This window comes from Anomaloglossus baeobatrachus, chromosome 7 (genome assembly GCF_048569485.1).
Source record: "Anomaloglossus baeobatrachus isolate aAnoBae1 chromosome 7, aAnoBae1.hap1, whole genome shotgun sequence".
Lineage (NCBI taxonomy): Eukaryota > Metazoa > Chordata > Amphibia > Anura > Aromobatidae > Anomaloglossus > Anomaloglossus baeobatrachus.
Genome location: NC_134359.1, coordinates 244,529,914 through 244,553,178, shown reverse-complemented (window position 1 = coordinate 244,553,178; position 23,265 = coordinate 244,529,914). Strand labels below are relative to the sequence as shown.

At 45.3% G+C, this 23,265-nt stretch overlaps 1 protein-coding gene across 1 annotated transcript in view; it reads left to right on the top strand.

Moving 5' to 3' along the window:
• Window positions 1-23,265, top strand: part of CCP110 (centriolar coiled-coil protein 110) — a 122,841-nt gene that overhangs the window by 43,289 nt on the left and 56,287 nt on the right. The window contains exons 3-5 of the mRNA XM_075319140.1: window positions 4,847-4,972; window positions 15,209-16,769; window positions 21,043-21,167. Of these exons, the coding sequence (XP_075175255.1) occupies window positions 4,847-4,972; window positions 15,209-16,769; window positions 21,043-21,167 (1,812 nt within the window). The remainder of the gene's footprint in view (window positions 1-4,846; window positions 4,973-15,208; window positions 16,770-21,042; window positions 21,168-23,265) is intronic.

Genomic DNA, 23,265 nt, shown 5'->3' with positions numbered 1-23,265 from the left:
CTTGCCTACATTACGTGGTGTAAATGTAATGGTCACTTGATATATCCTACCTGCAATTAGGCTCTGACTTGTAATCGAGGATTAATATGACCCCTCCCCCCCCCTCCCCGGACAGATTTACCATCTAGTGTACAATGCAATTATGCAATTTCTTGGGTCAGATGCCCTTTGTTGTAGGGAAGGATTAGTTTTTTCCTTAAAGGGGTGGTTCACTGCTCTGCAATAGTGGCCACATCTCTGTAAAACTGATAGGGAAGGCTTTTTCTGAATCCCTTGTTCAGCCAATTCTGCCTCTCAGCGGTGCGATCGCGGTCCACTCATCCCCGTGAAGTGACCCCCACCCCCTCCCCCGGGCTCTGTGACCTCTGAGATCTGGTGATTTCATGTCAACTTTTAGTTGATACGACATCACCAAGGCAGCCCCAGTCTTCCTGAGTGACTGGCTGTGGGCGGAGTTTACCGCTCATCCCAGCCCAGCATCTCACGCGTTCTCTCCTTCGCTGAAGAGCGCCACAAGCATGAGCGATGCTAGGCTGTGATGAGCGGCGAAACTTGTTGGACCAGGAGGCATGAGCGCAGCTAGTCCAGCAATGTTAATCTTCTGCTCATTGTATTAACACATCAGCACACAGCCTAATAAGTGACACATCGCTGAAATCAGCTGTTGTCATGCTGTTGTCAAATTATATAGCAAAAACCTGTTGACAGATTCTTTTTAATTCTCGCTTTTTCAGAGGGACAAACCAAAATAAGATCCTTTACCTTTGTTATTTAACGAATTTCCTAAATTGTTTTCTGCTCATTCTAATGCATTAGTGAAATTCTACAAGTGCAGAATTATGAGATTTTCAGGATTACTTGTGTCCATTTCACCGGCTATAGATTAGGTTGTGCATAGTGATCCTCACCTTATGGATGTGTGGGCTCCGCTGGTGATAGCGGCTTCCTGTATACACAGTAGTGCCGTTATACTCCGGCTACTACATAATGGTCATATGATGCTGTCCAGGTGACAATGAAGAGAGGGGATAATTACACCTTTGTGAGCGGCGTGCGTATACTGGCAGTTAGCTCCTAGCCCGGCCGTCCCTGGCAATTGTACACAAACTGCTGAGTGCTGTTGTATCGGCTGCTGGTTTTCCCTGCTCGCCTCGTCCCCCTCTGGTAGTAAATCTACTGCCACATATTCCTTTATTGCTGGGAGATCTACTTGATCTATGATATATAAGATGCGGCACATCCAGAATTTCATTGTTTGAAAGGTAAGTAATCATTATGTTACCTTTATTAATTAACGCTAATCACCGGGCTGTACACATTGTATCTCCGCTAATGTCTTATCTTCTATTAAATTATGCAGTTATTTTTATTTTATTTTTGAGGGGTGTTATTGTCCTCTAAATCGGTATGCAAAATATATCTCGCATTTCAAGCCAGTGTCTAATGTATGGAGTCATGGATATAATACTTTATTTTATTACTACTCTCTCTTTATTCTCTGCGCTACTTTGTTTTTCTTCTCTTCTCTCTGACTTTTGTTTTTTCTCCCTCTACTGTCTTTTTCTTCTGTCTTTCTTTTATGTCTGTATTTTGTCTCTTTCTTCTGTCTTTCTTCTCTGCTTTGTTGTCTTTCTTCTCTGCATTCTTTTTTTTCTCTGCTGTTTCTTGCTGTTTTTCTTTGTTCTTTGCTCTGTCTTTCATCTGTCTTTTTTATTTTCCTCTGCCTTAGTCTGTATTTTAATTGTCTCTTACTTTGTGTGTTTTACTTTCTCCTCTTTTACTTCTCTGTCTGTTTACTTTTTTCTGTCTTTTTACTTTGTGTCTTTTACTTCTGTCTCTTTCTTATGTCTTTTACTTCTCTCTTGTGTGTCTTTTTACTTTCTTCTCTGCCTTACTTCTGTCTTTTTCTTATGTGTCTTTTACTTTTTTCTGTCTTTTTTTCTTATGCCTTTTACTTCTCTTATATGTCTTTTTTTATCTGTCTTTTTACTTCTGTGTCTTACTTTCTTATGCCTTTTACTTCTGTGTCTTACTTTCTTGTGCCTTTTACTTCTGTGTCTTACTTTCTTGTGCCTTTTACTTCTGTGTCTTACTTTCTTATGCCTTTTACTTCTCTCTTACTTTCTTATGCCTTTTACTTCTGTGTCTTACTTTCTAATGCCTTTTACTTCTGTGTCTTACTTTCTAATGCCTTTTACTTCTGTGTCTTACTTTCTAATGCCTTTTACTTCTGTGTCTTACTTTCTTATGTCTTTTACTTCTGTGTCTTACTTTCTAATGCCTTTTACGTCTGTGTCTTACTTTCTAATGCCTTTTACTTCTGTGTCTTACTTTCTAATGCCTTTTACTTCTGTGTCTTACTTTCTAATGCCTTTTACTTCTGTGTCTTACTTTCTAATGCCTTTTACTTCTGTGTCTTACTTTCTTATGCCTTTTACTTCTGTGTCTTACTTTCTAATGCCTTTTACTTCTGTGTCTTACTTTCTAATGCCTTTTACTTCTGTGTCTTACTTTCTAATGCCTTTTACTTCTGTGTCTTACTTTCTTATGTCTTTTACTTCTGTGTCTTACTTTCTAATGCCTTTTACGTCTGTGTCTTACTTTCTAATGCCTTTTACGTCTGTGTCTTACTTTCTAATGCCTTTTACTTCTGTGTCTTACTTTCTAATGCCTTTTACTTCTGTGTCTTACTTTCTTATGCCTTTTACTTCTGTGTCTTACTTTCTAATGCCTTTTACGTCTGTGTCTTACTTTCTAATGCCTTTTACGTCTGTGTCTTACTTTCTAATGCCTTTTACTTCTGTCTTACTTTCTTATGCCTTTTTACTTCTGTCTTACTTTCTTATGCCTTTTTACTTCTGTCTTTCTTATGTGTCTTTTACTTTATTCTCTGTCTTTTTACTTCTGTCTCTTACTTTCTTATGTCTTTTACTTCTCCCTCACTTTCGTATGTCTTTTAGTTCTCTCTCTCATGTGTCTTTTTCTTTTTTCTCTCTTTTACTTTCTTCTCGATCTCTTTCCTTCTTCTCTTCTCTCTGTTTCTTTCTTTCTTTTTTGCTATGTTTCCTCTTTCTCGTTTTAATGGAGATGTCCAAGTCTCGGTATTCTTATGTAAAATTACTGTATCCAAAAGATGTAGTTATTGTTGTATTAGATAGATTTAGCTGTCTGTCTGTCTGTCCTCCCATTATTTGGTATGAGTCACATGACCCTTGGTCACCTCTTCCCGGTGAAGCCTGAGCAGGAGATAATCAGGTGGCTGCTGTATGGCTCATGATTGGCAAAGTCAACAAAAAGGGGACCAAGCTTCATGTGACCAGAAACAAATATGGCAGAACAAGTGTGGGTGTAATTAAAAAGACACCTCATTAGGATATAAAACAAAAAAACCCATAAAACCTTGTTTCAGACCCTCTACTATTTTATATACACTATTATTAAGGTCACTGAACCATTCACAATCAGACACCACTGATGGCATTTGATCAATTGACTGTGAAATTAAGGCCTCATTTAGATTTGTTTCCCTGTACATATTCAGTCGATGCTTCCCATGGATAGAGCACATGCCCATTATAGTCTATCGTGCTGCGCACATGTCCTTATGTTTTAACATTTTTTTCTTATTTTTTCTTATTTTTTTTTTATTTGTAGCCTGCTTAGCTTAAAAAAAATCTATATAATAAATGTGTGTGTATATATGTGTGTGTGTGTGTGTGTGTGTGTGTGTGTGTATATGTATGTATATATGTATGTATATATATATATATATATATATATATATATATATATATATATATATATATAATCTAATATATTCCATGGCGCTTTACAAGTGAAAGAGGGTATACGTACAGCAATCATTAACAGTACAAAACAGACTGGTATAGGAGGAGAGAGGACCCTGCCCACGAGGGCTCACAGTCTACAGGGGATGGGTGATGGTACGATAGGTGAGGACAGAGCTGGTTGTGCAGTGGTGTACTGGACTGAGGGCTATTGTAGGTTGTAGGCTTGTTGGAAGAGGTGGGTCTTGAGGTTCCTCTTGAAGCTTTCCACGGTAGGGGAGAGTCTGATGTGCTGAGGTAGAGCGTTCCAGAGTATGGGGGATGCACGGGAGAAATCTTGTACGCGATTGTGGGAAGAAGTGATAAGAGAGGAGTAGAGAAGGAGATCTTGTGAGGATCTGAAGTTACGTGCAGGTAGGTACCGGGAGCCTAGGTCACAGATGTAAGGAGGAGACAGGTTGTGGATGGCTTTGTATGTCATGGTTAATGTTTTGAACTTGGTTTCGTTTTGTGATGGGAAGCCAGTGAAGGGGTTGGCAGAGTGGCGAGGCTGGGGAGTAGCGAGGGGAGAGGTGGATTAAGCGGGCTGCAGAGTTTAAAAGCATATTTTGCTTTTTTTTTTTTACATCCAAGTTGTGGGTCAACACTGCCCATACATGTGTGTGGGCCTGTGAGAGTGAAGGACAGCACACAAATGGCACCATACTATCCTGGATTAACCTCGTAATGGACAGGAGAAGCTTTGCAACTTTTTACTTGTTTATGAAAAAATGGTCAAAACAGGCACACCAATACAACTCTGATAAAGCAGAGATGGAAATTGGTAGACAAGATGCCTGCATGAGGCTTAATCTCCTTTTATCTAATGTCCATGACATTGGAGCAATGTATCACTATTGTACATCCCTGGTGCCACCAGTGTATAATGGTACCTGTAGAAGGGGACACATGCAGTGGTCCCAGGCATTGGTTGGGAACCTTGCCTGAAGGTAGAATAACTGAGATGTGTGACCTTGAGTTATAACTTCCCAAATTACTCAAACACTTTTGCTTTGCAGCTCACAGTGGAGAAAAGGCAAGAAATGCAGCAATTTCGCCAGAAGGCCATAGAGCTGAATGAGAAGAAGCTGAACAAGAAGAAGTCCTTACTGAACCGAGTGCAGGAGATTCTGGACACCGTCCAGGTAACGCGTGAGACCTCTATGAATTCTGTTCTGTCCAATCTGCCATAAATCATGTAATATCTCATTTACACCATCCATCCGCTGCGCAGGATTAATGTGCTTTCCGGCTGCAGTGATAATTGTGGCCTGTAAGTGACCCGCATAGACTGTATGAACTGATGGTAATTGCTGCTTGTGTGCTAGGAGTGAATTTAGCTTTGTGTGTGGACAGAGGACATAATGACCACCTGTTAACCTCTCACCCTTGGGGTAATTGAGCGCAGAATGTACTTGTCCTCCGTGGAGCAAGGGGAATGATGTCTGCCTGTCCCACCAAAATAAGCAGATCACGCAACTTTGCATTAATGACTATGGTTAAACAGTTGGATTCCCCTGGTCCGCACCAGTTCTAAGTAAGGTGCTAGGCATTAGGCGAGGCGGTGGCAAGCCCGGTTCCCCCGCCGAGCCCATCGTTGGCGAACCCGGCAGGAGGGAAGGGGCAGTGGAGAGGCACCCACCACAGCCGGGGCAATCCTTGCGGGCAGGCTGGAGGGAGTAGACGGCGGCGCCTCATCCAGCCGCAGCACGTGCTCAGCTCCTCTCCGTGCCCTGGCCCAACTGGTCCAGCCCTTATAGTCAATCCTTAGCCCAAAATGATGGATCTGACTTTTTGACTTCCCTTACCTACATTGTTCCAATATGCCAGAGGCTGTTCACCTTGGATACCTGCTGCGGATATGGGTACACCAACTCTCCCAGATTATCAAGGGTCAACGAGAGCTCACCAGACGCCGCCGGAAACCAAAATGGTTTCCAAGGCTCAAACCCTTCTCTTGGGGCGAATGCATTCCAGGACACCCTGCCTTTCACCAAGAAAAGAGAACTCTCCCTGGGGCTCCCGCCGGGTTTTCTGGGATCAAAACTTGCGGTGCGGTGCGAGAGAGGCGGCAGGGATTCCGGATGGTTCACGGGGCATGCGGCGTTACTTGCCGGGTGCATGGGGAAACAGTGGCAATAAAAAAACCAAAAACTGGTCAGTTTTGATCTACTGACAGATCTTCTTTAGACTAGTGGAGGTCCCATACCAACAGGATCCTTTTAAGAAATATGACATAACGAGCTTTCATGGCTTTTGTTCAGCTGATGTCATTACTTGTAATATAGAAAGACAGACATTTCTTATATATATTCATTGAATAGAAGCAGTACTGTTCCTGTCTTAGGCTCTGTGCGCACTGGGAAATGGAATTTTCTTGAGAAAATTCCGCATCCTCTCAAAGATTACCGCACCCGCGGTAAAAAACCGCGGGAAACCGCACCCGAAAACCGCATGCGGTTTGCCGCGGCTTTACCGCGGTATTGTTCGCGGTATTGCCGCGGTTTTGCCGCGTGCGGGTTGGGATGTGCTTTATTGCATTCAATGCAATAAAGCACATTGAAGAAAAAAAAAAAAAAAATACATTTAATTCTGATAGTAGATAGACAGAAGAATAGATAGAGGGATAGATAGATAGATAGACAGACAGAGGGATAGATAGATAGAGGGATAGACAGATCGCTGCATTTCCCACGGTCGGCAGTGAGTTCACATTACCGGCCGTGGGAAATGACCGGTAATTACCTCTGCTGTCTGCTGCATTCAGCCTGTGTCTGTGACAGTCGCGGCTGGATGGAAGCAGTGCAGGACGCAGGAGCCGGAGCTGTGTGGATTACGCCGGAGCTTTGTTTGGGGGGGTTAATAAAATGGTGAACGAGGCTTGTTGGTTTTATTTAAAATAAAGGATTTTTCGGTGTCTGTGTTTTTTTCACTTTACTTACGGGTTGATCATGTCAGCTGTCACATAGACGCTGCCATGATCAAGCCTGGGGTTAATGGCGGTGATCCCCCATCACCATTAACCCCTTGTATTACCTTGTCACCACTGCTACACGGTGGCAAGAAGAGCCGAGGACACTCCGGTATTGCCGCATATTGCATGCGACAGTGCCGGGGCAGCTGCGGCTGATATTCTCGGCTGCCGGAGGGGGAGTGAGGCGGGGGACATTACCCCTGCCCCTCTCCCTCCCCAGCCTGAGAATACCGGGCCGCCGCTGTGTGCTTACCTCGGCTGGAAGGTAAATATGCAGCGGAGCCCACGTTCTTTTTTTTCTATATTTCCGTTTTCTTTCTATGTGTGTTCTATGTGTCTGTGTCTATGTGATCTATGTGTCTGTGATGTCTGTGTCTGTGATGTGTGTTTGTTTACTCTCTGCACGGCTTCCTCTTCCTGTAATGACATCACTTCCCTGCAAAACCGCAAGCAAGTGATGTACATTACCGGAGGTAAACCGCAAAATACCGCAGGGAATAACGCAGGAAAACGCAGTGAACCGCACAGAATTTGCTGCCTGCGTTATTCCCTGCGGGATTTCATGATTAACATTGAGTCAATGGAGTGAAATCCCGCAGCGATGTGCGGAAAAGAAGTGACATGCACTTGTTTTTGCTGCGGGATTCCTGCAGAAAAACATGCAGCTGTCAAATTCCGCCCAGTGCGCACAGGATTTTTTTTCTCCATAGGATTTGCTGGTGATTCACTGCAGAGATGTTATGAACATTTTCTGCAGCGAAACATGCAGCAAATCCGCGGCAAAATCCGCGAAAAATCCGGTAAGTGCGCACATAGCCTTACATAAAGCAGACTATTTTGGCTACTTTAATTGGTGTGATTTAACCTTGGGGATCTGATATTTCCCAGTATGACTCTTACGCTCCGCTCATCTCCAGAGATAGAGATGTTTCTTAGGAAGTTTACGGCACAAATCCAAATAGCAATGATTGGAGAAATCATCTCTGTTTTTCTAGTTTAAGGCTATGTGCGCACTTACCGGATTTTTCGCGGATTTTGCCGCGGATTTGCTGCATGTTTCGCTGCAGAAAATGTTCATAACATCTCTGCAGTGAATCACCAGCAAATCCTATGGAGAAAAAAAATCCTGTGCGCACTGGGCGGAATTTGACAGCTGCATGTTTTGCTGCGGGAATCCCGCAGCAAAAACAAGTGCATGTCACTTCTTTTCCGCACAGCGCTGCGGGATTTTACTCCATTGACTCAATGTTAATCAAGAAATCCCGCAGGGAATAACGCAGGCAGCAAATTCTGTGCGGTTCACTGCGTTTTCCTGCGTTATTCCCTGCAGTATTTCGCGGTTTACCTCCGGTAATGTGCATCACTTGCTTGCGGTTTTGCAGGGAAGTGATGTCATTACAGGAAGAGGAAGCCGTGCAGAGTAAACACACACACAGATCACAGACACAGACATCACAGACACATAGAACACATAGACACAGACACATAGAACACACATAGAAAGAAAACGGAAATATAGGAAAAAAAGAACGTGGGCTCCGCTGCATATTTACCTTCCAGCCGAGGTAAGCACACAGCGGCGGCCCGGTATTCTCAGGCTGGGGAGGGAGAGGGGCAGGGTTAATGTCCCCCGCCTCACTCCCCCTCCCGCAGCCGAGAATATCAGCCGCAGCTGCCCCGGCACTGTCGCATGCAATATGCGACAATACCGGCGTGTCCTCGGCTCTTCTTGCCACCGTGTAGCAGTGGTGACAAGGTAATACAAGGGGTTAATGGTGATGGGGGACCACCGCCATTAACTCCAGGCTTGATCATGGCAGAGTCTATGTGACAGCTGACATGATCAACCCGTAAGTAAAGTGAAAAAAAACAGACACCGAAAAATCCTTTATTTTAAATAAAACAAACAAGCCTCGTTCACCATTTTATTAACCCCTCCCGCACCAAAGCTCCGGCGTAATCCACCGCTCCGGCTCCTGCGTCCTGCACTGCTTCCATCCAGCCGCGACTGTCAGACACAGGCTGAATGAAAGCAGCAGAGGTAATTACCGGTCATTTCCCACGGCCGGTAATGTGAACTCACTGCCGACCGTGGGAAATGCAGCGATCTGTCATCTATCTCTCTATCTATCTATCCCTCTGTCTATCTATCTATCCCTCTATCTATTCTTCTGTCTATCTACTCTCAGAATTAAATGACTTTTTTTTTTTTTTTTTTCTTCAATGTGCTTTATTGCATTGAATGCAATAAAGCACATCCCAACCCGCACGCGGCAAAACCGCGGCAATACCGCGAACAATACCGCGGTAAAACCGCAGCAAACCGCGGCAAACCGCATGCGGTTTTCGGGTGCGGTTTCCCGCGGTTTTTTACCGCGGGTGCGGTAATCTTTGAGGGCATGCGGAATTTTCTCAAGAAAATTCCACTTCCCAGTGCGCACAGAGCCTTAAGAGGTAATTCCCATCCTGTAGATAGGTCAGAAAATGTCTGATATGTGCATGTTCTATCTCTGGGACCTTCATCTACCTCCAGATCAGGGCTTCATAAGGCGCCCCCTGGAAGTGAGAGGGTGCCATGTGCTCGCGGGTCTGATTAGACTGCAGCAGACTGTGTACAAACAACCCTTTGACAAGAAGAATGATAACACCCAGTTGTCAATTTAGAATAAGGTTTATGGCACACTTTGAAATTTGGGATCTCAAGAAAGGTTCAAACCTAGCATTAGATACAACAGAATATGGCACACCAAAATTGAGTATAAGGACTTTATTATACAGGCAATCGAAAAAATTTAACGTTTCGACCCCTGTATTTGGGTCTTCATCAGACACAATAGATTCTTGTGTAGGGATATGCCTATATGCCTGTTACGGTCACCGAAGGATGGCGACGGTTCGGGGGTGGACCCACTGGACCATGTACCGGATTCCACCGAAGGAGCAACCAGCAGCGAACCCTATACAGGGATTCTGTGGTGGTCCCAACAGAAGGCCTAAATGCACGGGGGCTAGGGACCGGAGGTGAGAGTCTCTACAAACGGTTTAAGTCTCAATGTCCAGTGCAGGAGTCCACAGATGTGGCGGCACACAGGTGGAGGCTGAGATGAGGCAGCACTCTGGTGATGGTTCAGACGTTACGGCACTGCGGTATAGGTTCAGAAGTAGCGGCACTCTGATGAAGGTTCAGACGTGACGGCGCACTGGCAATGGTGGAGTGCAGACTCTAGGACAAGACAGGTTAGCAACAGGAGACTGGTACTGGGACTAGACACAGTAACATACGGGGACCTGAGAACTAGCAACACACTTTAGGCAACATTGCTCAGGCGCGGTCTTAAATACCTTCAGGGTAATCGATGACCTCAGGTATTGCTTCCGGGTAATGGGACGCCAACCCTTTAAGAAAGGGGGCGTGGCTGCGCGCGCACCCTTCGGGCACTTACCGAAGTCCTGCGCATGGCCTGGAAGCAGGAAGAGGTTGCAGCAAACTCTGGGACAGGAAAGGATTGAATAGAGCCGCCGGACGGGTAAGAGGGAGGTCGACCCTTCCGTGGTCTGGGAGCGGGGACTTGGGGAGATATCACTCTAGGACCAGAAGCTGCAGAGCTGCTGGACAAGCACGTGCCCCCACCAAAGTCTGGGAGCGGGGGTACGCATGGACGCCAAGCTGGAACCGGGACAGGGTGCTACAATGCTTTTAAGATGGTGATACTGTCAAAATCACGTAAGCTTTATAGATGGATCAGATTTCGGTTAAACTTCTTAAAAAAAAATCATTTCAATCCTTGAGGACAGAGTGATTTCTAATTCTATTGTTTACTGCTGGTCTCCTTTGTAATGAGTGCAGCGCTTACAAGCTCTTTGCTTTATAGCTTGCACATGCTGGTCTGAAGTGTCCAGATCGCTGGATCCAGCCAGCAATGGTCTCAGCCCTCCTCTGAGGCTGAAATGACACTTTTTGCACCATTGGAGAGTGCACAGTTTGGCCCAGCTGCTAAATTATGCTACTTTTCCAAACTGTCCGTCATCAGGAGTGCACCTTTCCCCGGCAAGCCGGAAATCGAGAGGCAGTAGAACGCTGCGCTCCTGAAGATACATTACAAGAATGATGCAAACAAATCTGGCTGATAAATCTACCATCTCTTTGGTGCTCCCCGACCTGTGTTTGTTTACCTCACTGTAGTGAATGATATCCCGTCCCACAGGACTGCTGAGGCCAGTGATTGACTGCCTGCAGTGGTCACATGGGTATATGTGGACGTCATGACTGCAGCAAGGTAAACAAATATCATTGGGGAGCACCAGAGTCGCAGCAGATTTGTTGTTTTTTTTTTTTTTATTGTTATTTTAAGCCTTTTATTTAATTTTGATCAATTATTTTCAGCCCTCCGACAACAGTTCTATACTTGTGTATAGAAAATTTACGATTCTGATATCCGAGCTGTCACATAGACTTAGAAAAGCTCTATAGAGTCAGAGCCTTCTGTGCTTTCGTCTTGGGTCAGTATTTCTGGCCCTTTACCCATTTCTTTTTTGTGCTTTTCTTTTGCATCGTGCTGCCTGGTGTATAGATATAAATATACGTCATTCGCCTGCGGATCCCTCGGGCAATGAGTGTTGTTGTTTTTGTGTTTTTTTTACCTATGACAAATCACAAAGAGGTAACGATGACTATGATTTACCAGTAAATGTAAAGCACAGAGACGGCTTCATATTGCAGGGCAGAGCGTTATTCATTAATGCCAATAGCTCTGCTTTCAGAGTTGTTTGCCCACCGATCTTTCCGGCTTGGCCTGTGGCTAGTACCCACCATTGCAGCCTAGTGGCACACTCTGTTTTTACTTTGTGCCCAAAGAGGCCCACTCGGAAATACGGCTCTTTCTACGCTACGTTCACAGGGTATTCTTTTTTTTTTATTTGCCAGGAGAATTCCCGGCGCACAAGATAAATGGATCCATTTGACCTATTTCACAGATTGGAGGTCAGAATAACGCTCTTTTGACCTCTATCTGGCTTGGGGTTACAGCCTGAATTTTCCCAGATGGAAATCACTAACTGCATTTGACCATAAGATCAAGACCCCTGACGGGCCAGACATATACGTATTCAATGGCAGTAGATTTACTTATACTTTATCATGGGGAACCCCTAATTACGTTTTTACTTTAACCCCTTCTCATGATGGTCATTGTTGGCATCAGCTTTTTAGTTCTTTTCATCCACTCCATCCAACAGCTTTATAAACTTGTTTTTGCACCATTTAAAGTGGTTGTCCAGCCTTGGGGTACAAGTCTGTAGTCCATCAATTCGACTGCAGATGTCACGCTAGGTACCAACTGCACGGAGAAAAGGAAGGGAAACCCTGTGTCTAGGGAGAGGGAAGAGGAGGACCCCTGACCGAACCTACTGCTGGTCCCTGGGGTCCCTCGCCACCCTAGATAGGTTCTGCATCTATGCACCGAGCCGGACACCTGACCCTAGGTATCCCTAGTGCTGGGCCCTAAATATTGAACGGATGGCGTGAGCTCTTCGTCAACCCCACTAAACAACTATAGAAGACACGAGGACATACAGGGGGAAAAGCATAAACCACTTACCATTAGAAGACTCAGGCAGGAGTACAGCAAGGCTTTCAGCAATGATACTGCAGAGGACTACAAGCCACCTGCTTGCATCCTCTGCTTGAAGGAACTGAAAATATCACCAGCACCAGTCCAAAAGAAGGAAGGAGTATTTAAACACTAAGGAAATACTGATAATCAACAGCTGGGTGGAAGGTGAGCTCATGCTAGGTCCAAAAGGAACAGGAAAGCTACCTATACCAATGAATGCTGACAGCAGCAACAATGGAAAGTCAGGGAGCATTTTACACAACCAGATGCTGTGACCTTCTATGGCCAGAAACCACATGACTCTGTGCCACACGTGACAGCAGCCTTGTGAATCCTCCCGGCTCGCAGTGTGCATGCTGTCAGGATTCTCCGAGGTGCTGACGCTGGGAGCTGTTGGGTATTTGATTGCAAGTAAGCGATTTACATACATGTGGTTACATGCCAACTAGACGTGCACGACCTTGCTTACAAGACTTTTATATACTTCACCTGAAATCCTGCACCGGAGAATCCTGACAGCGTGCACTGTGAGCATTCACAAGACTGCACAACTGTAGACTTGTACCCAAAGGCTGGAAAAACCCCTTTAACGTTAATGTACCTAATGCATTGTATCTAATATATTAGAAAACTTCAAGAAAAAAATATTGGTAGAAAGGAAAAATAAAATAGCGCAGCTGATGAGACCGAAATGAGTCCATCCCTAGAGAGGCAAGACTGCAGCAGGGAAACCTGCTGGAAAACATTACTAATGACCAAGGAAGAGCTAATAAAAACCCTAGATCGATTGATTGACATCTAGTCTGCATTTACTGGCACGGCTGCAGTGACCACAAGCTCTGCTGCGCACCCGCTGATTGAGCAGCTTATACGATGTGATCTCTCCACCGTATACCTAGCCATTGATTGACCTTATAATCACATTGAGGACTCCAGCGCTCGCCTCCTGTTTACTACGTGTCACCTGGATACCATCACATGGCTTGGGAATACACAGGGCATAAAGAAACAAACACTCATCTCTTTGTGTGCCCCCTGCAGCCAAGTTACTATTCATACTGTGCTTAATAACCGGCCTTGTCTGCCTCAGACCTGAGGATAACAACAGCCAGGGATCTGCATGGCCCGGGTGTCTGTACGTATTACTTTACTGTTGTAGTTTTTTCTTTACTGTAACTGATAGTGTTTGCTGAACTAAACTTTATAAATGTATTGTGTGTTTTAATATAATGCTGTAATGTAATGCTTAGAAAAAATGGTGACTAAAGATCTGCTCCCACCTCAACTGATCTGATCCCACCTCATCTGATCTGATCCCACCTCATCTGATCTGATCCCACCTCATCTGATCTGATCCCACCTCAACTGATCTTATCCCACCTCATCTTCTCTCATCCTAAATCATTTCATCTGATCCCACCTCATTTTATCTGATCCTACCTCATTTTATCTGCTCCTACCTCATTTTATCTGATCCCACCTCATTTTATCTGATCCTACCTCATTTTATCTGATCCTACCTCATTTTATCTGATCCTACCTCATTTTATCTGATCCCACCTCATTTCATCTGATCCCACCTCATTTCATCTGATCCCACCTCATTTCATCTGATCCCACCTCATTTCATCTGATCCCACCTCATTTCATCTGATCCCACCTCATCTGATCCCACCTCATCCCTCTTCATCTCATCGGATCCCCCCCCTCATCTCATCGGATCCCCCCCCCATCTCATCGGATTCCCCCCCCCTAATCTCATCGATTCCCCCCTCATCTCATCTGATCCTCCCCCCACCCCTCATCTGATCTGATCCCCTCCCTCTCATCTGATCTGATGCCCCCTATCTAATCGGATCCCACCTCACCTCCTTGGATCCCACCTCACCTCATCTAACTATCTCAGTCAGTGCCTTAAGGCCCAGTCACACACAACGACTTACCAGCGATCCCGACAACGAAACGACCTGATAAGGATCACTGGTAAGTCGCTGGGAGCTCGCTGGTGAGATGTCACACAGTCAGAACTTACCAACGACGCAGTAACGATGAGCGACCTGTATAACGATCTCGGCGGGTGTTGGGACCCTGTTAGGAGGTCATTGGTAGGCGTCAAACACAGCGATGCTTCCTGCCCAGCAGGACATCGCCTTTGAAGAAAATGGTCCCAACCATTCAGCAGCGACTAGCGATCTCACAGTAGGGGCCTGATCGCTGGTAGGTGTCACACATAACGAGATCGCTGGCGAGATCGTTGCTAAGTCACAGAAACTGTGACTCGGCAACAATCTCGTTAGCGATCTCGTTGTGTGTGACGGGGCCTTTAGTGGAGAGCTGATCTGTGTTTGATCGCTGGGGGTCTGACCTCTGGCAACTCTCATGGTGCACAGGGGACCCATAAACGGGACTGTTGTTAAATATCTTCAGTACTGCTCTTATCACCCACGGGAGTCTGAGACTTCCATTCTATTAATTGATGGGGGAAAGGAGGGGGATTTCTTGGTTTTTTTTTTTTTTTAAATAACTTTCAGGGTTTGTTTTGTCTTTTTTGATATGTTGTGATTTTCAATACTGTAATTTTGGGAACCCGATAACCTATTGATATTTTTTATACTTTTATGAATTTTTCTTGGGTAGAGGGGATGGAATAAAACCCCATCAGTTCCACTTTTGTTTTTTTTTTTAATTTTTAACCATGCGATGTAAATGTTACCTTTTATTTTCTAGGTCAGTATTATTCTGGTGATTGGTTTATTTATTTATTTATTTTTTTTAATACTTCTTGTTAAATACAGGTAAAGACCGTTTCAAGTTTTGCAACCAATGCGGAGAATGAAACCTTAGATCAAAGCTCCCACCTGAAAAACATGAATGGCTTTGCAATTCTTCCTAATACACTTAACTTTCCAGTGTTCTCTTCGCAAAATGGGCCAACGAAGTTTGAGAAATCGACGAAGGACCTGATTTCCAAAAAAGAGCTAAAACCCACAGAGAAAATTCCCAGCAAAGAATGTAAAGACTGTGTAACACAGATCAACGCAAAGGTTGTATCCACGGAGAGCGCTGACGGCTCCGCTCCAGAAACCTCACCGTGCGACTTACCACCTGCTACCAAGGATGCTCCGGATCCATATGTAATGAGCCTACAAAACCTCTTGAAGAAGTCTCGTGAGTATATTGAGCAAAGTAGAAGAAGCATGAAAAGCGCCTCGAAGGGAAGTTCTACTGAAAGTCACTCTGACAAAGAAAACGATACTATTAAAATTAGTGACTCCGTGAAAGAAAAGACCAGACTTGCACAAAGAAGCAGAAGTTGCAGCCCGTTACTGGTTGACAAGCCAACACTTAATAAGTCCAATACCTTGTTACAAGCGGCTTCATCCCAAAGTCCAAACTCAGGTGCTCTGCCAACTTTCTCTAAAGTGGACATCCCGTCCAGATCAGAGACTTCTTCTGGTGCCGACAATGAGTCAGATGAAGAACTTCGAGATGGATATCTGCTTGAGTATGAAAGTAACATGATCAGAAGCCTCACTGGTTCTTATGCCAAACTTCCAAGTCCTGAGCCAAGTTTAAGCCCCAAAATGCACAGACGGAGGCCCAGGCCCTTATCGGCAGGAAACATTGTAATAAACCATCCAGTTAATGCCTACGATCTAAGCCCCAAAGACAAAGGGAAAATGGTGGCGTTGATAGATCTGGAAACAAATGAGAAAACTTTACTTTCTGATATTGTGCCAAAAGACGTGAATAAAGTAGTGGTTTCTTCCATGAAAAGACATTCCTTCAGTGAAAATATTGACTTTGTCCCCAATTTGAGCAGACACTCAAAAACCAATCTTATCAGCTCAAAGGTGGACCCTGACAATAGGGTTAATAAGTTACGAGCCGTCACCGATGCCCCATACAGTCCAACACGCAAAGACTCCCAGTGCACAAGTCCCGGCTCTACAAACCCCCTGGAAGGCAATGCCGTAATCCTACCGGCCGACCTTCCAACCAGAACATCAGACAATGGACTCAAGCCATATGGTGCTTCAGAGGTGGTAAAGCGCAATTCACCCGCAGAACTTAATAAGTCTTATGATGTAGAGACCCCATCTCCTATATTAATGCAAAGCCACAGTACAGATCAAGCATCAGACACTCCTAATGTGTCCTCCGCGAGGGCACAGCTCATCGAAAACAACCTCGACTTTCAGGTGAAGCGCAGACTTGATCTGGACTTAGAAAGTACGCAGAGCGAACACTCACCAGTGCCAAGTGAGGAAGAGAAGAGGTGGCTCCATGAGAGAAGAGGTCGCAGCTGGTCCCTCAATGCTCCAAAGAGCGAGATGTTACTGAATAGCACATTAGGTGAGAACATTGTCTCTCTATATGAAGATTCCTTATCGCTGATAAGAACAGTTAAGGTGGTGTCACACACAGCGACGACGACGACAACGACGTCGCTGCTACGTCACCATTTTCTGTGACGTTGCAGCGACGTCCCGTCGCTGTCGCTGTGTGTGACATCCAGCAACGAGCTGGCCCCTGCTGTGAGGTCGCCGGTCGTTGCTGAATGTCCTGCTTCATTTTTTTGGTCGTCGCTCTCCCGCTGTGAAGCACACATCGCTGTGTGTGACAGCGAGAGAGCGACGAAATAAAGCGAGCAGGGAGCAGGAGCCGGCGTCTGGCAGCTGCGGTAAGCTGTAACCAGGGTAAACATCGGGTAACCAAGGGAAGACCTTTCCCTGGTTACCCGATATTTACCTTCGTTACCAGCCTCCGCCGCTCTTGCTGCTAGTGCCGGCTCCTGCTCTCTGCACATGTAGCTGCAGTACGCATCGGGTAATTAACCCTATGTGTACTGTAGCTAGGAGAGCAAGGAGCCAGCGCTAAGCAGTGTGCGCGGCTCCCTGCTCTCTGCACTGTGACATGTAGCTGCAGTACACATCGGGTTAATTAACCCGATGTGTACTGTAGCTAGGAGAGCAAGGAGCCAGCGCTAAGCAGTGTGCGCGGCTCCCTGCTCTCTGCACATGTAGTGACGTTATGATCGCAGCTGCGTCGCTGTGTTTGACAGCTAAGCAGCGATCATAACAGCGACTTACAAGGTCGCTGTTACGTCACAGAAAATGATGACGTAACAGCGATGTCGCTGTCGCTATGTGTGAACCCAGCTTTACTGTAAATGTGAAGGTAAGAGATATTTGGATGTGGAGATGAAGCTTTGTGACCTAAGTCCCAACAGCTCCATCTCTGGCTTTTGACTGATACAGGAAAGCTCTTGCAGTGTTGCTACATGATCAGGGCTGTTTGTGAATGGGGCTGGCTGACATTTCAATAAGCTAAGCCAGCCCCCGTCTCTGTTATGAATGTTTCTGTCAGACACAAGCTGAAGGTGAAGCTGAAGGAACTCTCATACGATCTGACACTCCATTGAAAGTCAATGGAGCAGCAGGGCGCATGTGTGACCACCACCATACGGTCCTCTGAAATGGACTCTGGTATTCTGGGACACCCAGTAGTGGGGTCACAAGCGATCAGACGTCTATCACCTATACCATGACTTGGCAGCAATTCTCAAGTTCAGGAAAACCTCCTTGAAGACTCACTTTCCCTAATTCATCATGTTCCTGCTCCGCCAGTGCCCTCAGTCTATCGGGCCCCTTAGGATATAATTATCAAGATGTCTGTAGTGAGCACAAATCACAGCCTACTGCAGTGAAATTACATCCATAACTCCAGGATTTACCACTGTGCTCAGATATACAAAACTGTACCGATCATAGTCCTAAAAGAGCTGTCACGTCTTCTATCTTCAAGAGCGCACCGCTCCTCTGCTTGCCCGCTGGTGGTGAACCCCTCACGTTTGACAGTTTGGACAATTGGCATAGTCTTAACTATTTGCCCCTGATGGCAGCTTCCAAGCTTCATAGAAAGGTGCTTGTAAGAGTGAGCTTTTTATCGAGGAGACCAGCCACCTCTGATAGACCGCAGAGGTGTCTGGTAAACCAGTCAATAAGCAGTACATTCTTTCTATTAAAAAAAAAAATGCAGATATCTCCTTTTCTAAGTACCTTGCAGTTTTACCTTTTTAACAATATGAGACCTCCTCTTTAAAGAGGTGGTTCACTGCTCTGGAATAGTGGCCACATCTCTGTAAAACTGATAGGGAAAGCTTTTACTAAATACAGTGGAGCCTGGGATTACGAGCATAATTGGTTCCGGGACTTTGCTCTTAAACCAAGTTACTCTTATATCAAAGCAAATTTTACCATAGGAAATAATTGAAATGCAGACAATTCGTTCCACAACCCAAAAATCTTTACTGCATTTATACAAACTTATTACAGTAATACAATATAATGTCCTGTATTCATATAAAATTATTACAGTCACTAATACAAAATACTGTACAGTACAGTAAAAGCATATAAAACAAATTAACCCCTTAACGACCTTTGACGGATCTTTCCGTCATGGAGCGTGTGCCGCTAAGCCCCGCCCCCTGCCTCGGACAGGATGCAGCGATTGGCGCACATATCAGCTGTTTTCAACAGCTGACGTGTGCCTGCATGTTACGAGTGGAATCGCATTCGACCTGTAACATTAACCCCTTACATCTCGCTGCCAAAGTCTGGCAGCGAGATGTATATACCCGCGATCATGATTTTTACTTACCGCCGCCCCCACCGGAAGTCACGTGAGTGATCACGTGACTTTCGGTGGTTGCCATGGTAGCCCAGGGTCATGTGATGACGTCTGCAGCTATGACGAGTCACTTCCGTTTTCACTCGGCCCGGAGGCCAGTAAAGCAGGAAGTGACCGTATCTGCTGTTTACAGCTGTATAGCTGTGATCAGCAGATAGGGAAGAGCGATCGGATTGCTGATCGCTGTAGCCTCTAGGGGGACTAGTAAAATTAAAAAAAAAAAAAGTGAAAAAAAAAGTTTAAAAAATAAAACCCTAAAAATTCAAATCACCCCCCTTTCACACCATTGAAAATTAAAGGGTTAAAAAAAATAAATAAATATACACATATTTGGTATCGCCGCGTTCAGAAATGCCCGATCTATCAAAATATAAAATCAATTAATCTGATCAGTAAACGGCGTAGTGTCAAAAAAATTCCAAACGTCAAAATTACGTTTTTTGGTCGCCGCAAGTTTTACGCAAAATGCAATAACAGGTGATCAAAATGTAGCATCTGCACAAAAATGGTACCGTTAGAAACGTCAGCTCCAGATGCAAAAAATAAGCCGTCAATGAGCCATGTATCACAAAAAATGGGAACGCTACGGGTTTCGGAAAATGGCGCAAAACGTATGCCACTTTTATTGGACAAGCTTGTGATTTTTTTTTTTTTTTAACCCCTTAGATACAAGTAAACCTATACATGTTTGGTGTCTAGAAACTCGCACCGACCTCAGGCATCACAGTGACACATCCGTTTTACCATATAGTGAACACGGTGAATAAAACATCCCAAAAACTATTGTGCCATCACACTTTTTTGCAGTTTTTCCGCACTTGGAATTTTTTTGCTGTTTTCCAGTACACCATATGGTAAAACTTATGGTTTCATTTAAAAGTACAACTTGTCCCGCAAAGAACAAGCCCTCATATGGCAAGATTGACGGAAAAATAAAAAAGTTACGGCTCTTGGAAGAAGGGGAGCAAAAAACAAAAACGCAAAAACGGAAAGTGCCCGGGGGCTGAAGGGGTTAAACTGTACGTTACCTTACAATAAAATTGTTGGTGAGCGGGAGGTACAATACAATCAATGGGCTGTACTGGTTATCAGTAAGAAAGTACAATACTGTATCCACAAATGCAAATTGATAGCTATGATATATAGTATATACTGTACTGTGCAATGGTATACAGTACATATATACAGAAATTTGCTTCCAGTGCGGGTCAGAGCACGATGAAAGGACGGAACCAGAAGCATGCACGGTGAGGATTTGCTCTTATTGCAAAGCATTGCTCTTAAACCAAGTTACACATTTTTAGAAAGCTTTGCTTGTCTTGCAAAACGCTCTAAAACCAAGTTACTCTTAATCCTAGGTTCCACTTTACCTTGTTCAGCCAATTCTGCTTGTGAGTGGCGCTATTACACTCCGCTGATCCCCCATGCAGTGACCCCCTGGGCTCCGTGACCTCTGGGATCTGGTGATGTCACATCAACCTCCAGTTGACCTGACATCACCAAGGCCAGCCCCAGTCTTCCTGAGTGAGTAGCTGTGGGCGGAGTTTCACCGCTCATCACAGCCCAGCATCGCTCCTGCTTGCGTCGCTCTGTAGTGAAGGAGAGCGCGCACGACATGCTGTGCTGTGATGCTCAGTGAAACTCCACCCACAGCCCAGTCACTCATGGAGAAAGGAGCCCGCCTCTGTGATATTGAGTCAGTTGGAAGTTGACATGACATCACTGGATCCCAGAGGTCACGGAGTCCGGGGGTCACTTCATCGTGATGATCGGCCTGGAATAGCACCGCTCCGAGGCAGAATTGGCTGAACAAGGTATTTAGAAAAAGCCTTCCCTATCAGTTTTACAGGGATGTGGCCACTACTGCAGAGTAATGAAGCACCCCTTTAAGTTTGACTTTAAATTGTACAAAACCTCTGTCTCCTACGTTTAGAGGATAACCTGAAGAAGAAGGTGCTGGCTTTTGAAGAGATGAGGAAGAAGCTGGAGGAGCAGCACGCTTATCAGCTGTCACTTCTGATCACTGAACAAGAAAGGGAACAAGAAAGGCTTCAAAGGGTAATCCAATATTCTAAGGAGTAAGCAGATTAGCGCTCTTCTCAGACATGGCACTTGTACATGGCATTCCTTAAGCTGGTGTCACACATAACGACGACGACAACGACGTCGCTGCTACGTCACCATTTTCTGTGACGTTGCAGCGACGTCCCGTCGCTGTCGCTGTGTGTGACATCCAGCAACGACCTGGCCCCTGCTGTGAGGTCGCCGGTCGTTGCTGAATGTCCAGCTTCATTTTTTGGTCGTCACTCTCCCGCTGTGACACACACATCGCTGTGTGTGACAGCGAGAGAGCGACGAAATGAAGCGATCAGGAGCCGGCACTGGCAGCTGCGGTAAGCTGTAACCAGCGTAAACATCGGGTAACCAAGGGAAGACCTTTCCCTGGTTACCCGATGTTTACGCTGGTTACCAGCCTCCGCCGCTCTTGCTGCCAGTGCCGGCTCCTGCACTGTGACATGTGGCTGCAGTACGCATCGGGTAATTAACCCGATGTATACTGTAGCAAGGAGAGCAAGGAGCCAGCGCTAAGCAGTGCGCGCGGCTCCCTGCTCTCTGAACATGTAGCACAGCGACCTTATGATCGCTGCTTCTGCTGTGTTTGACAGCTAAGCAGCGATCATAACAGCGACTTACAAGGTCGCTGTTACGTCACCGAAAATGGTGACGTAACAGCGACGTCGTTGTCGCTGTCGTTTAGTGTGACACCAGCTTTAGGGACTATCAATTACAGGTTAACAATGGACAGAACTTTTCAAGGAACTTTTATTTAATTTGCACTTCCACTTAACGTGTCGCCATATTGGTTTTGATTCCTTTTAGGATACGTTCCCTAGAAGTGCAGGGATCCTCACTCATGATAGTTCAGATGTATTTGGCTTCACACCAGTACTATACCAACTGCGAGCTGCTTTATGAAAGGGAATCTGTCACCAGGTTTTTTCACAGCATAATATAGGGGCAGAAACCCTGATTTCATCAGTGTATCATTTTCTGAGCTTTTACTGTAGTTTTGCTAAAATCCCTGTTTTATCAGCAGGAGATTATCACTAGAGGACTAATAAACCTGCTAACAGGTAGTCCTCCATATTCATAGGACCTGAATAACCCCGCACCCACCACCGATTGGCAGCTTTCTGCCTATGCAGTGTACATAGAAGGCTGGTGTACACTGCATAGGCAGAAAACAGATTTTAATCTAAACTGCAGTAAGTGACACATTGCTCGAATCAGGGTCTCTGTCTCTGCATCATGTTGCAGAGGCAGCTCGGTGTATTAGAGAGGTGGGGGGCTGAAGTTGGCTGAAACAGCTATTCGTCCATGTTCAGATCCCCCTGAACAGGCTTTAAAGGGAATTTGTCAGCAGGTTTTTGCTCCTCCATCTGAGAGCAGCATAATGTAGGGACAGAGACCCTGATTAGAGCGATGTGTCACTTACTGAGCTGTTTGCTGTCATTTTGATAAAATCAATGTTTTCTCTGCTGCAGATCTAGCAGTTATACAGAGCTCATAAATTGGCTGGATTTCCTGCAGCACGCCAAGTAGTCCTGTAATGATAATCTACTGCTAATTAAATAGTGATTTTATCAAAACTACACCAAGCAGCCCAGCAAGTGACACATCGCTGGAATCAGGATCTCTGCACCTACATTATGCTGCGCTCAGATTAGGTGGCAAAACCCTGGTGACAGATTCTCTTTAAAGCATTGATTATGTAAATGATGCAAGCACTCTTTGTCTAAGTAACCGGCCACTCTGAGGCCCCCTTCACACGCACGTGTCTCCGGTACGTGCTAGGTACGTGCCCGCATGTACCGGAGACACGGGCACACGTAAATCCATTAAAATCAATGGGTTTATGTGCACGCACATGTGCAGCCATTGGCCCATGCCTCCATGTGGAGCAGATGTGTGCCCGTGTGCTCCACACGGATGCATGTCCGTGTTTCTCCGGCGCGTGTCACGTGGGCCCGCATCCACACTACATCCGTGCGGTACGTGTGTGGGCTGCGTGACACGCGCCGGAGAAACACGTGTCATTTTAAAAATAAAAAAACACAAACTCGCCTCCACCAGGCCTGCAGTCTTTGCAGTGGCT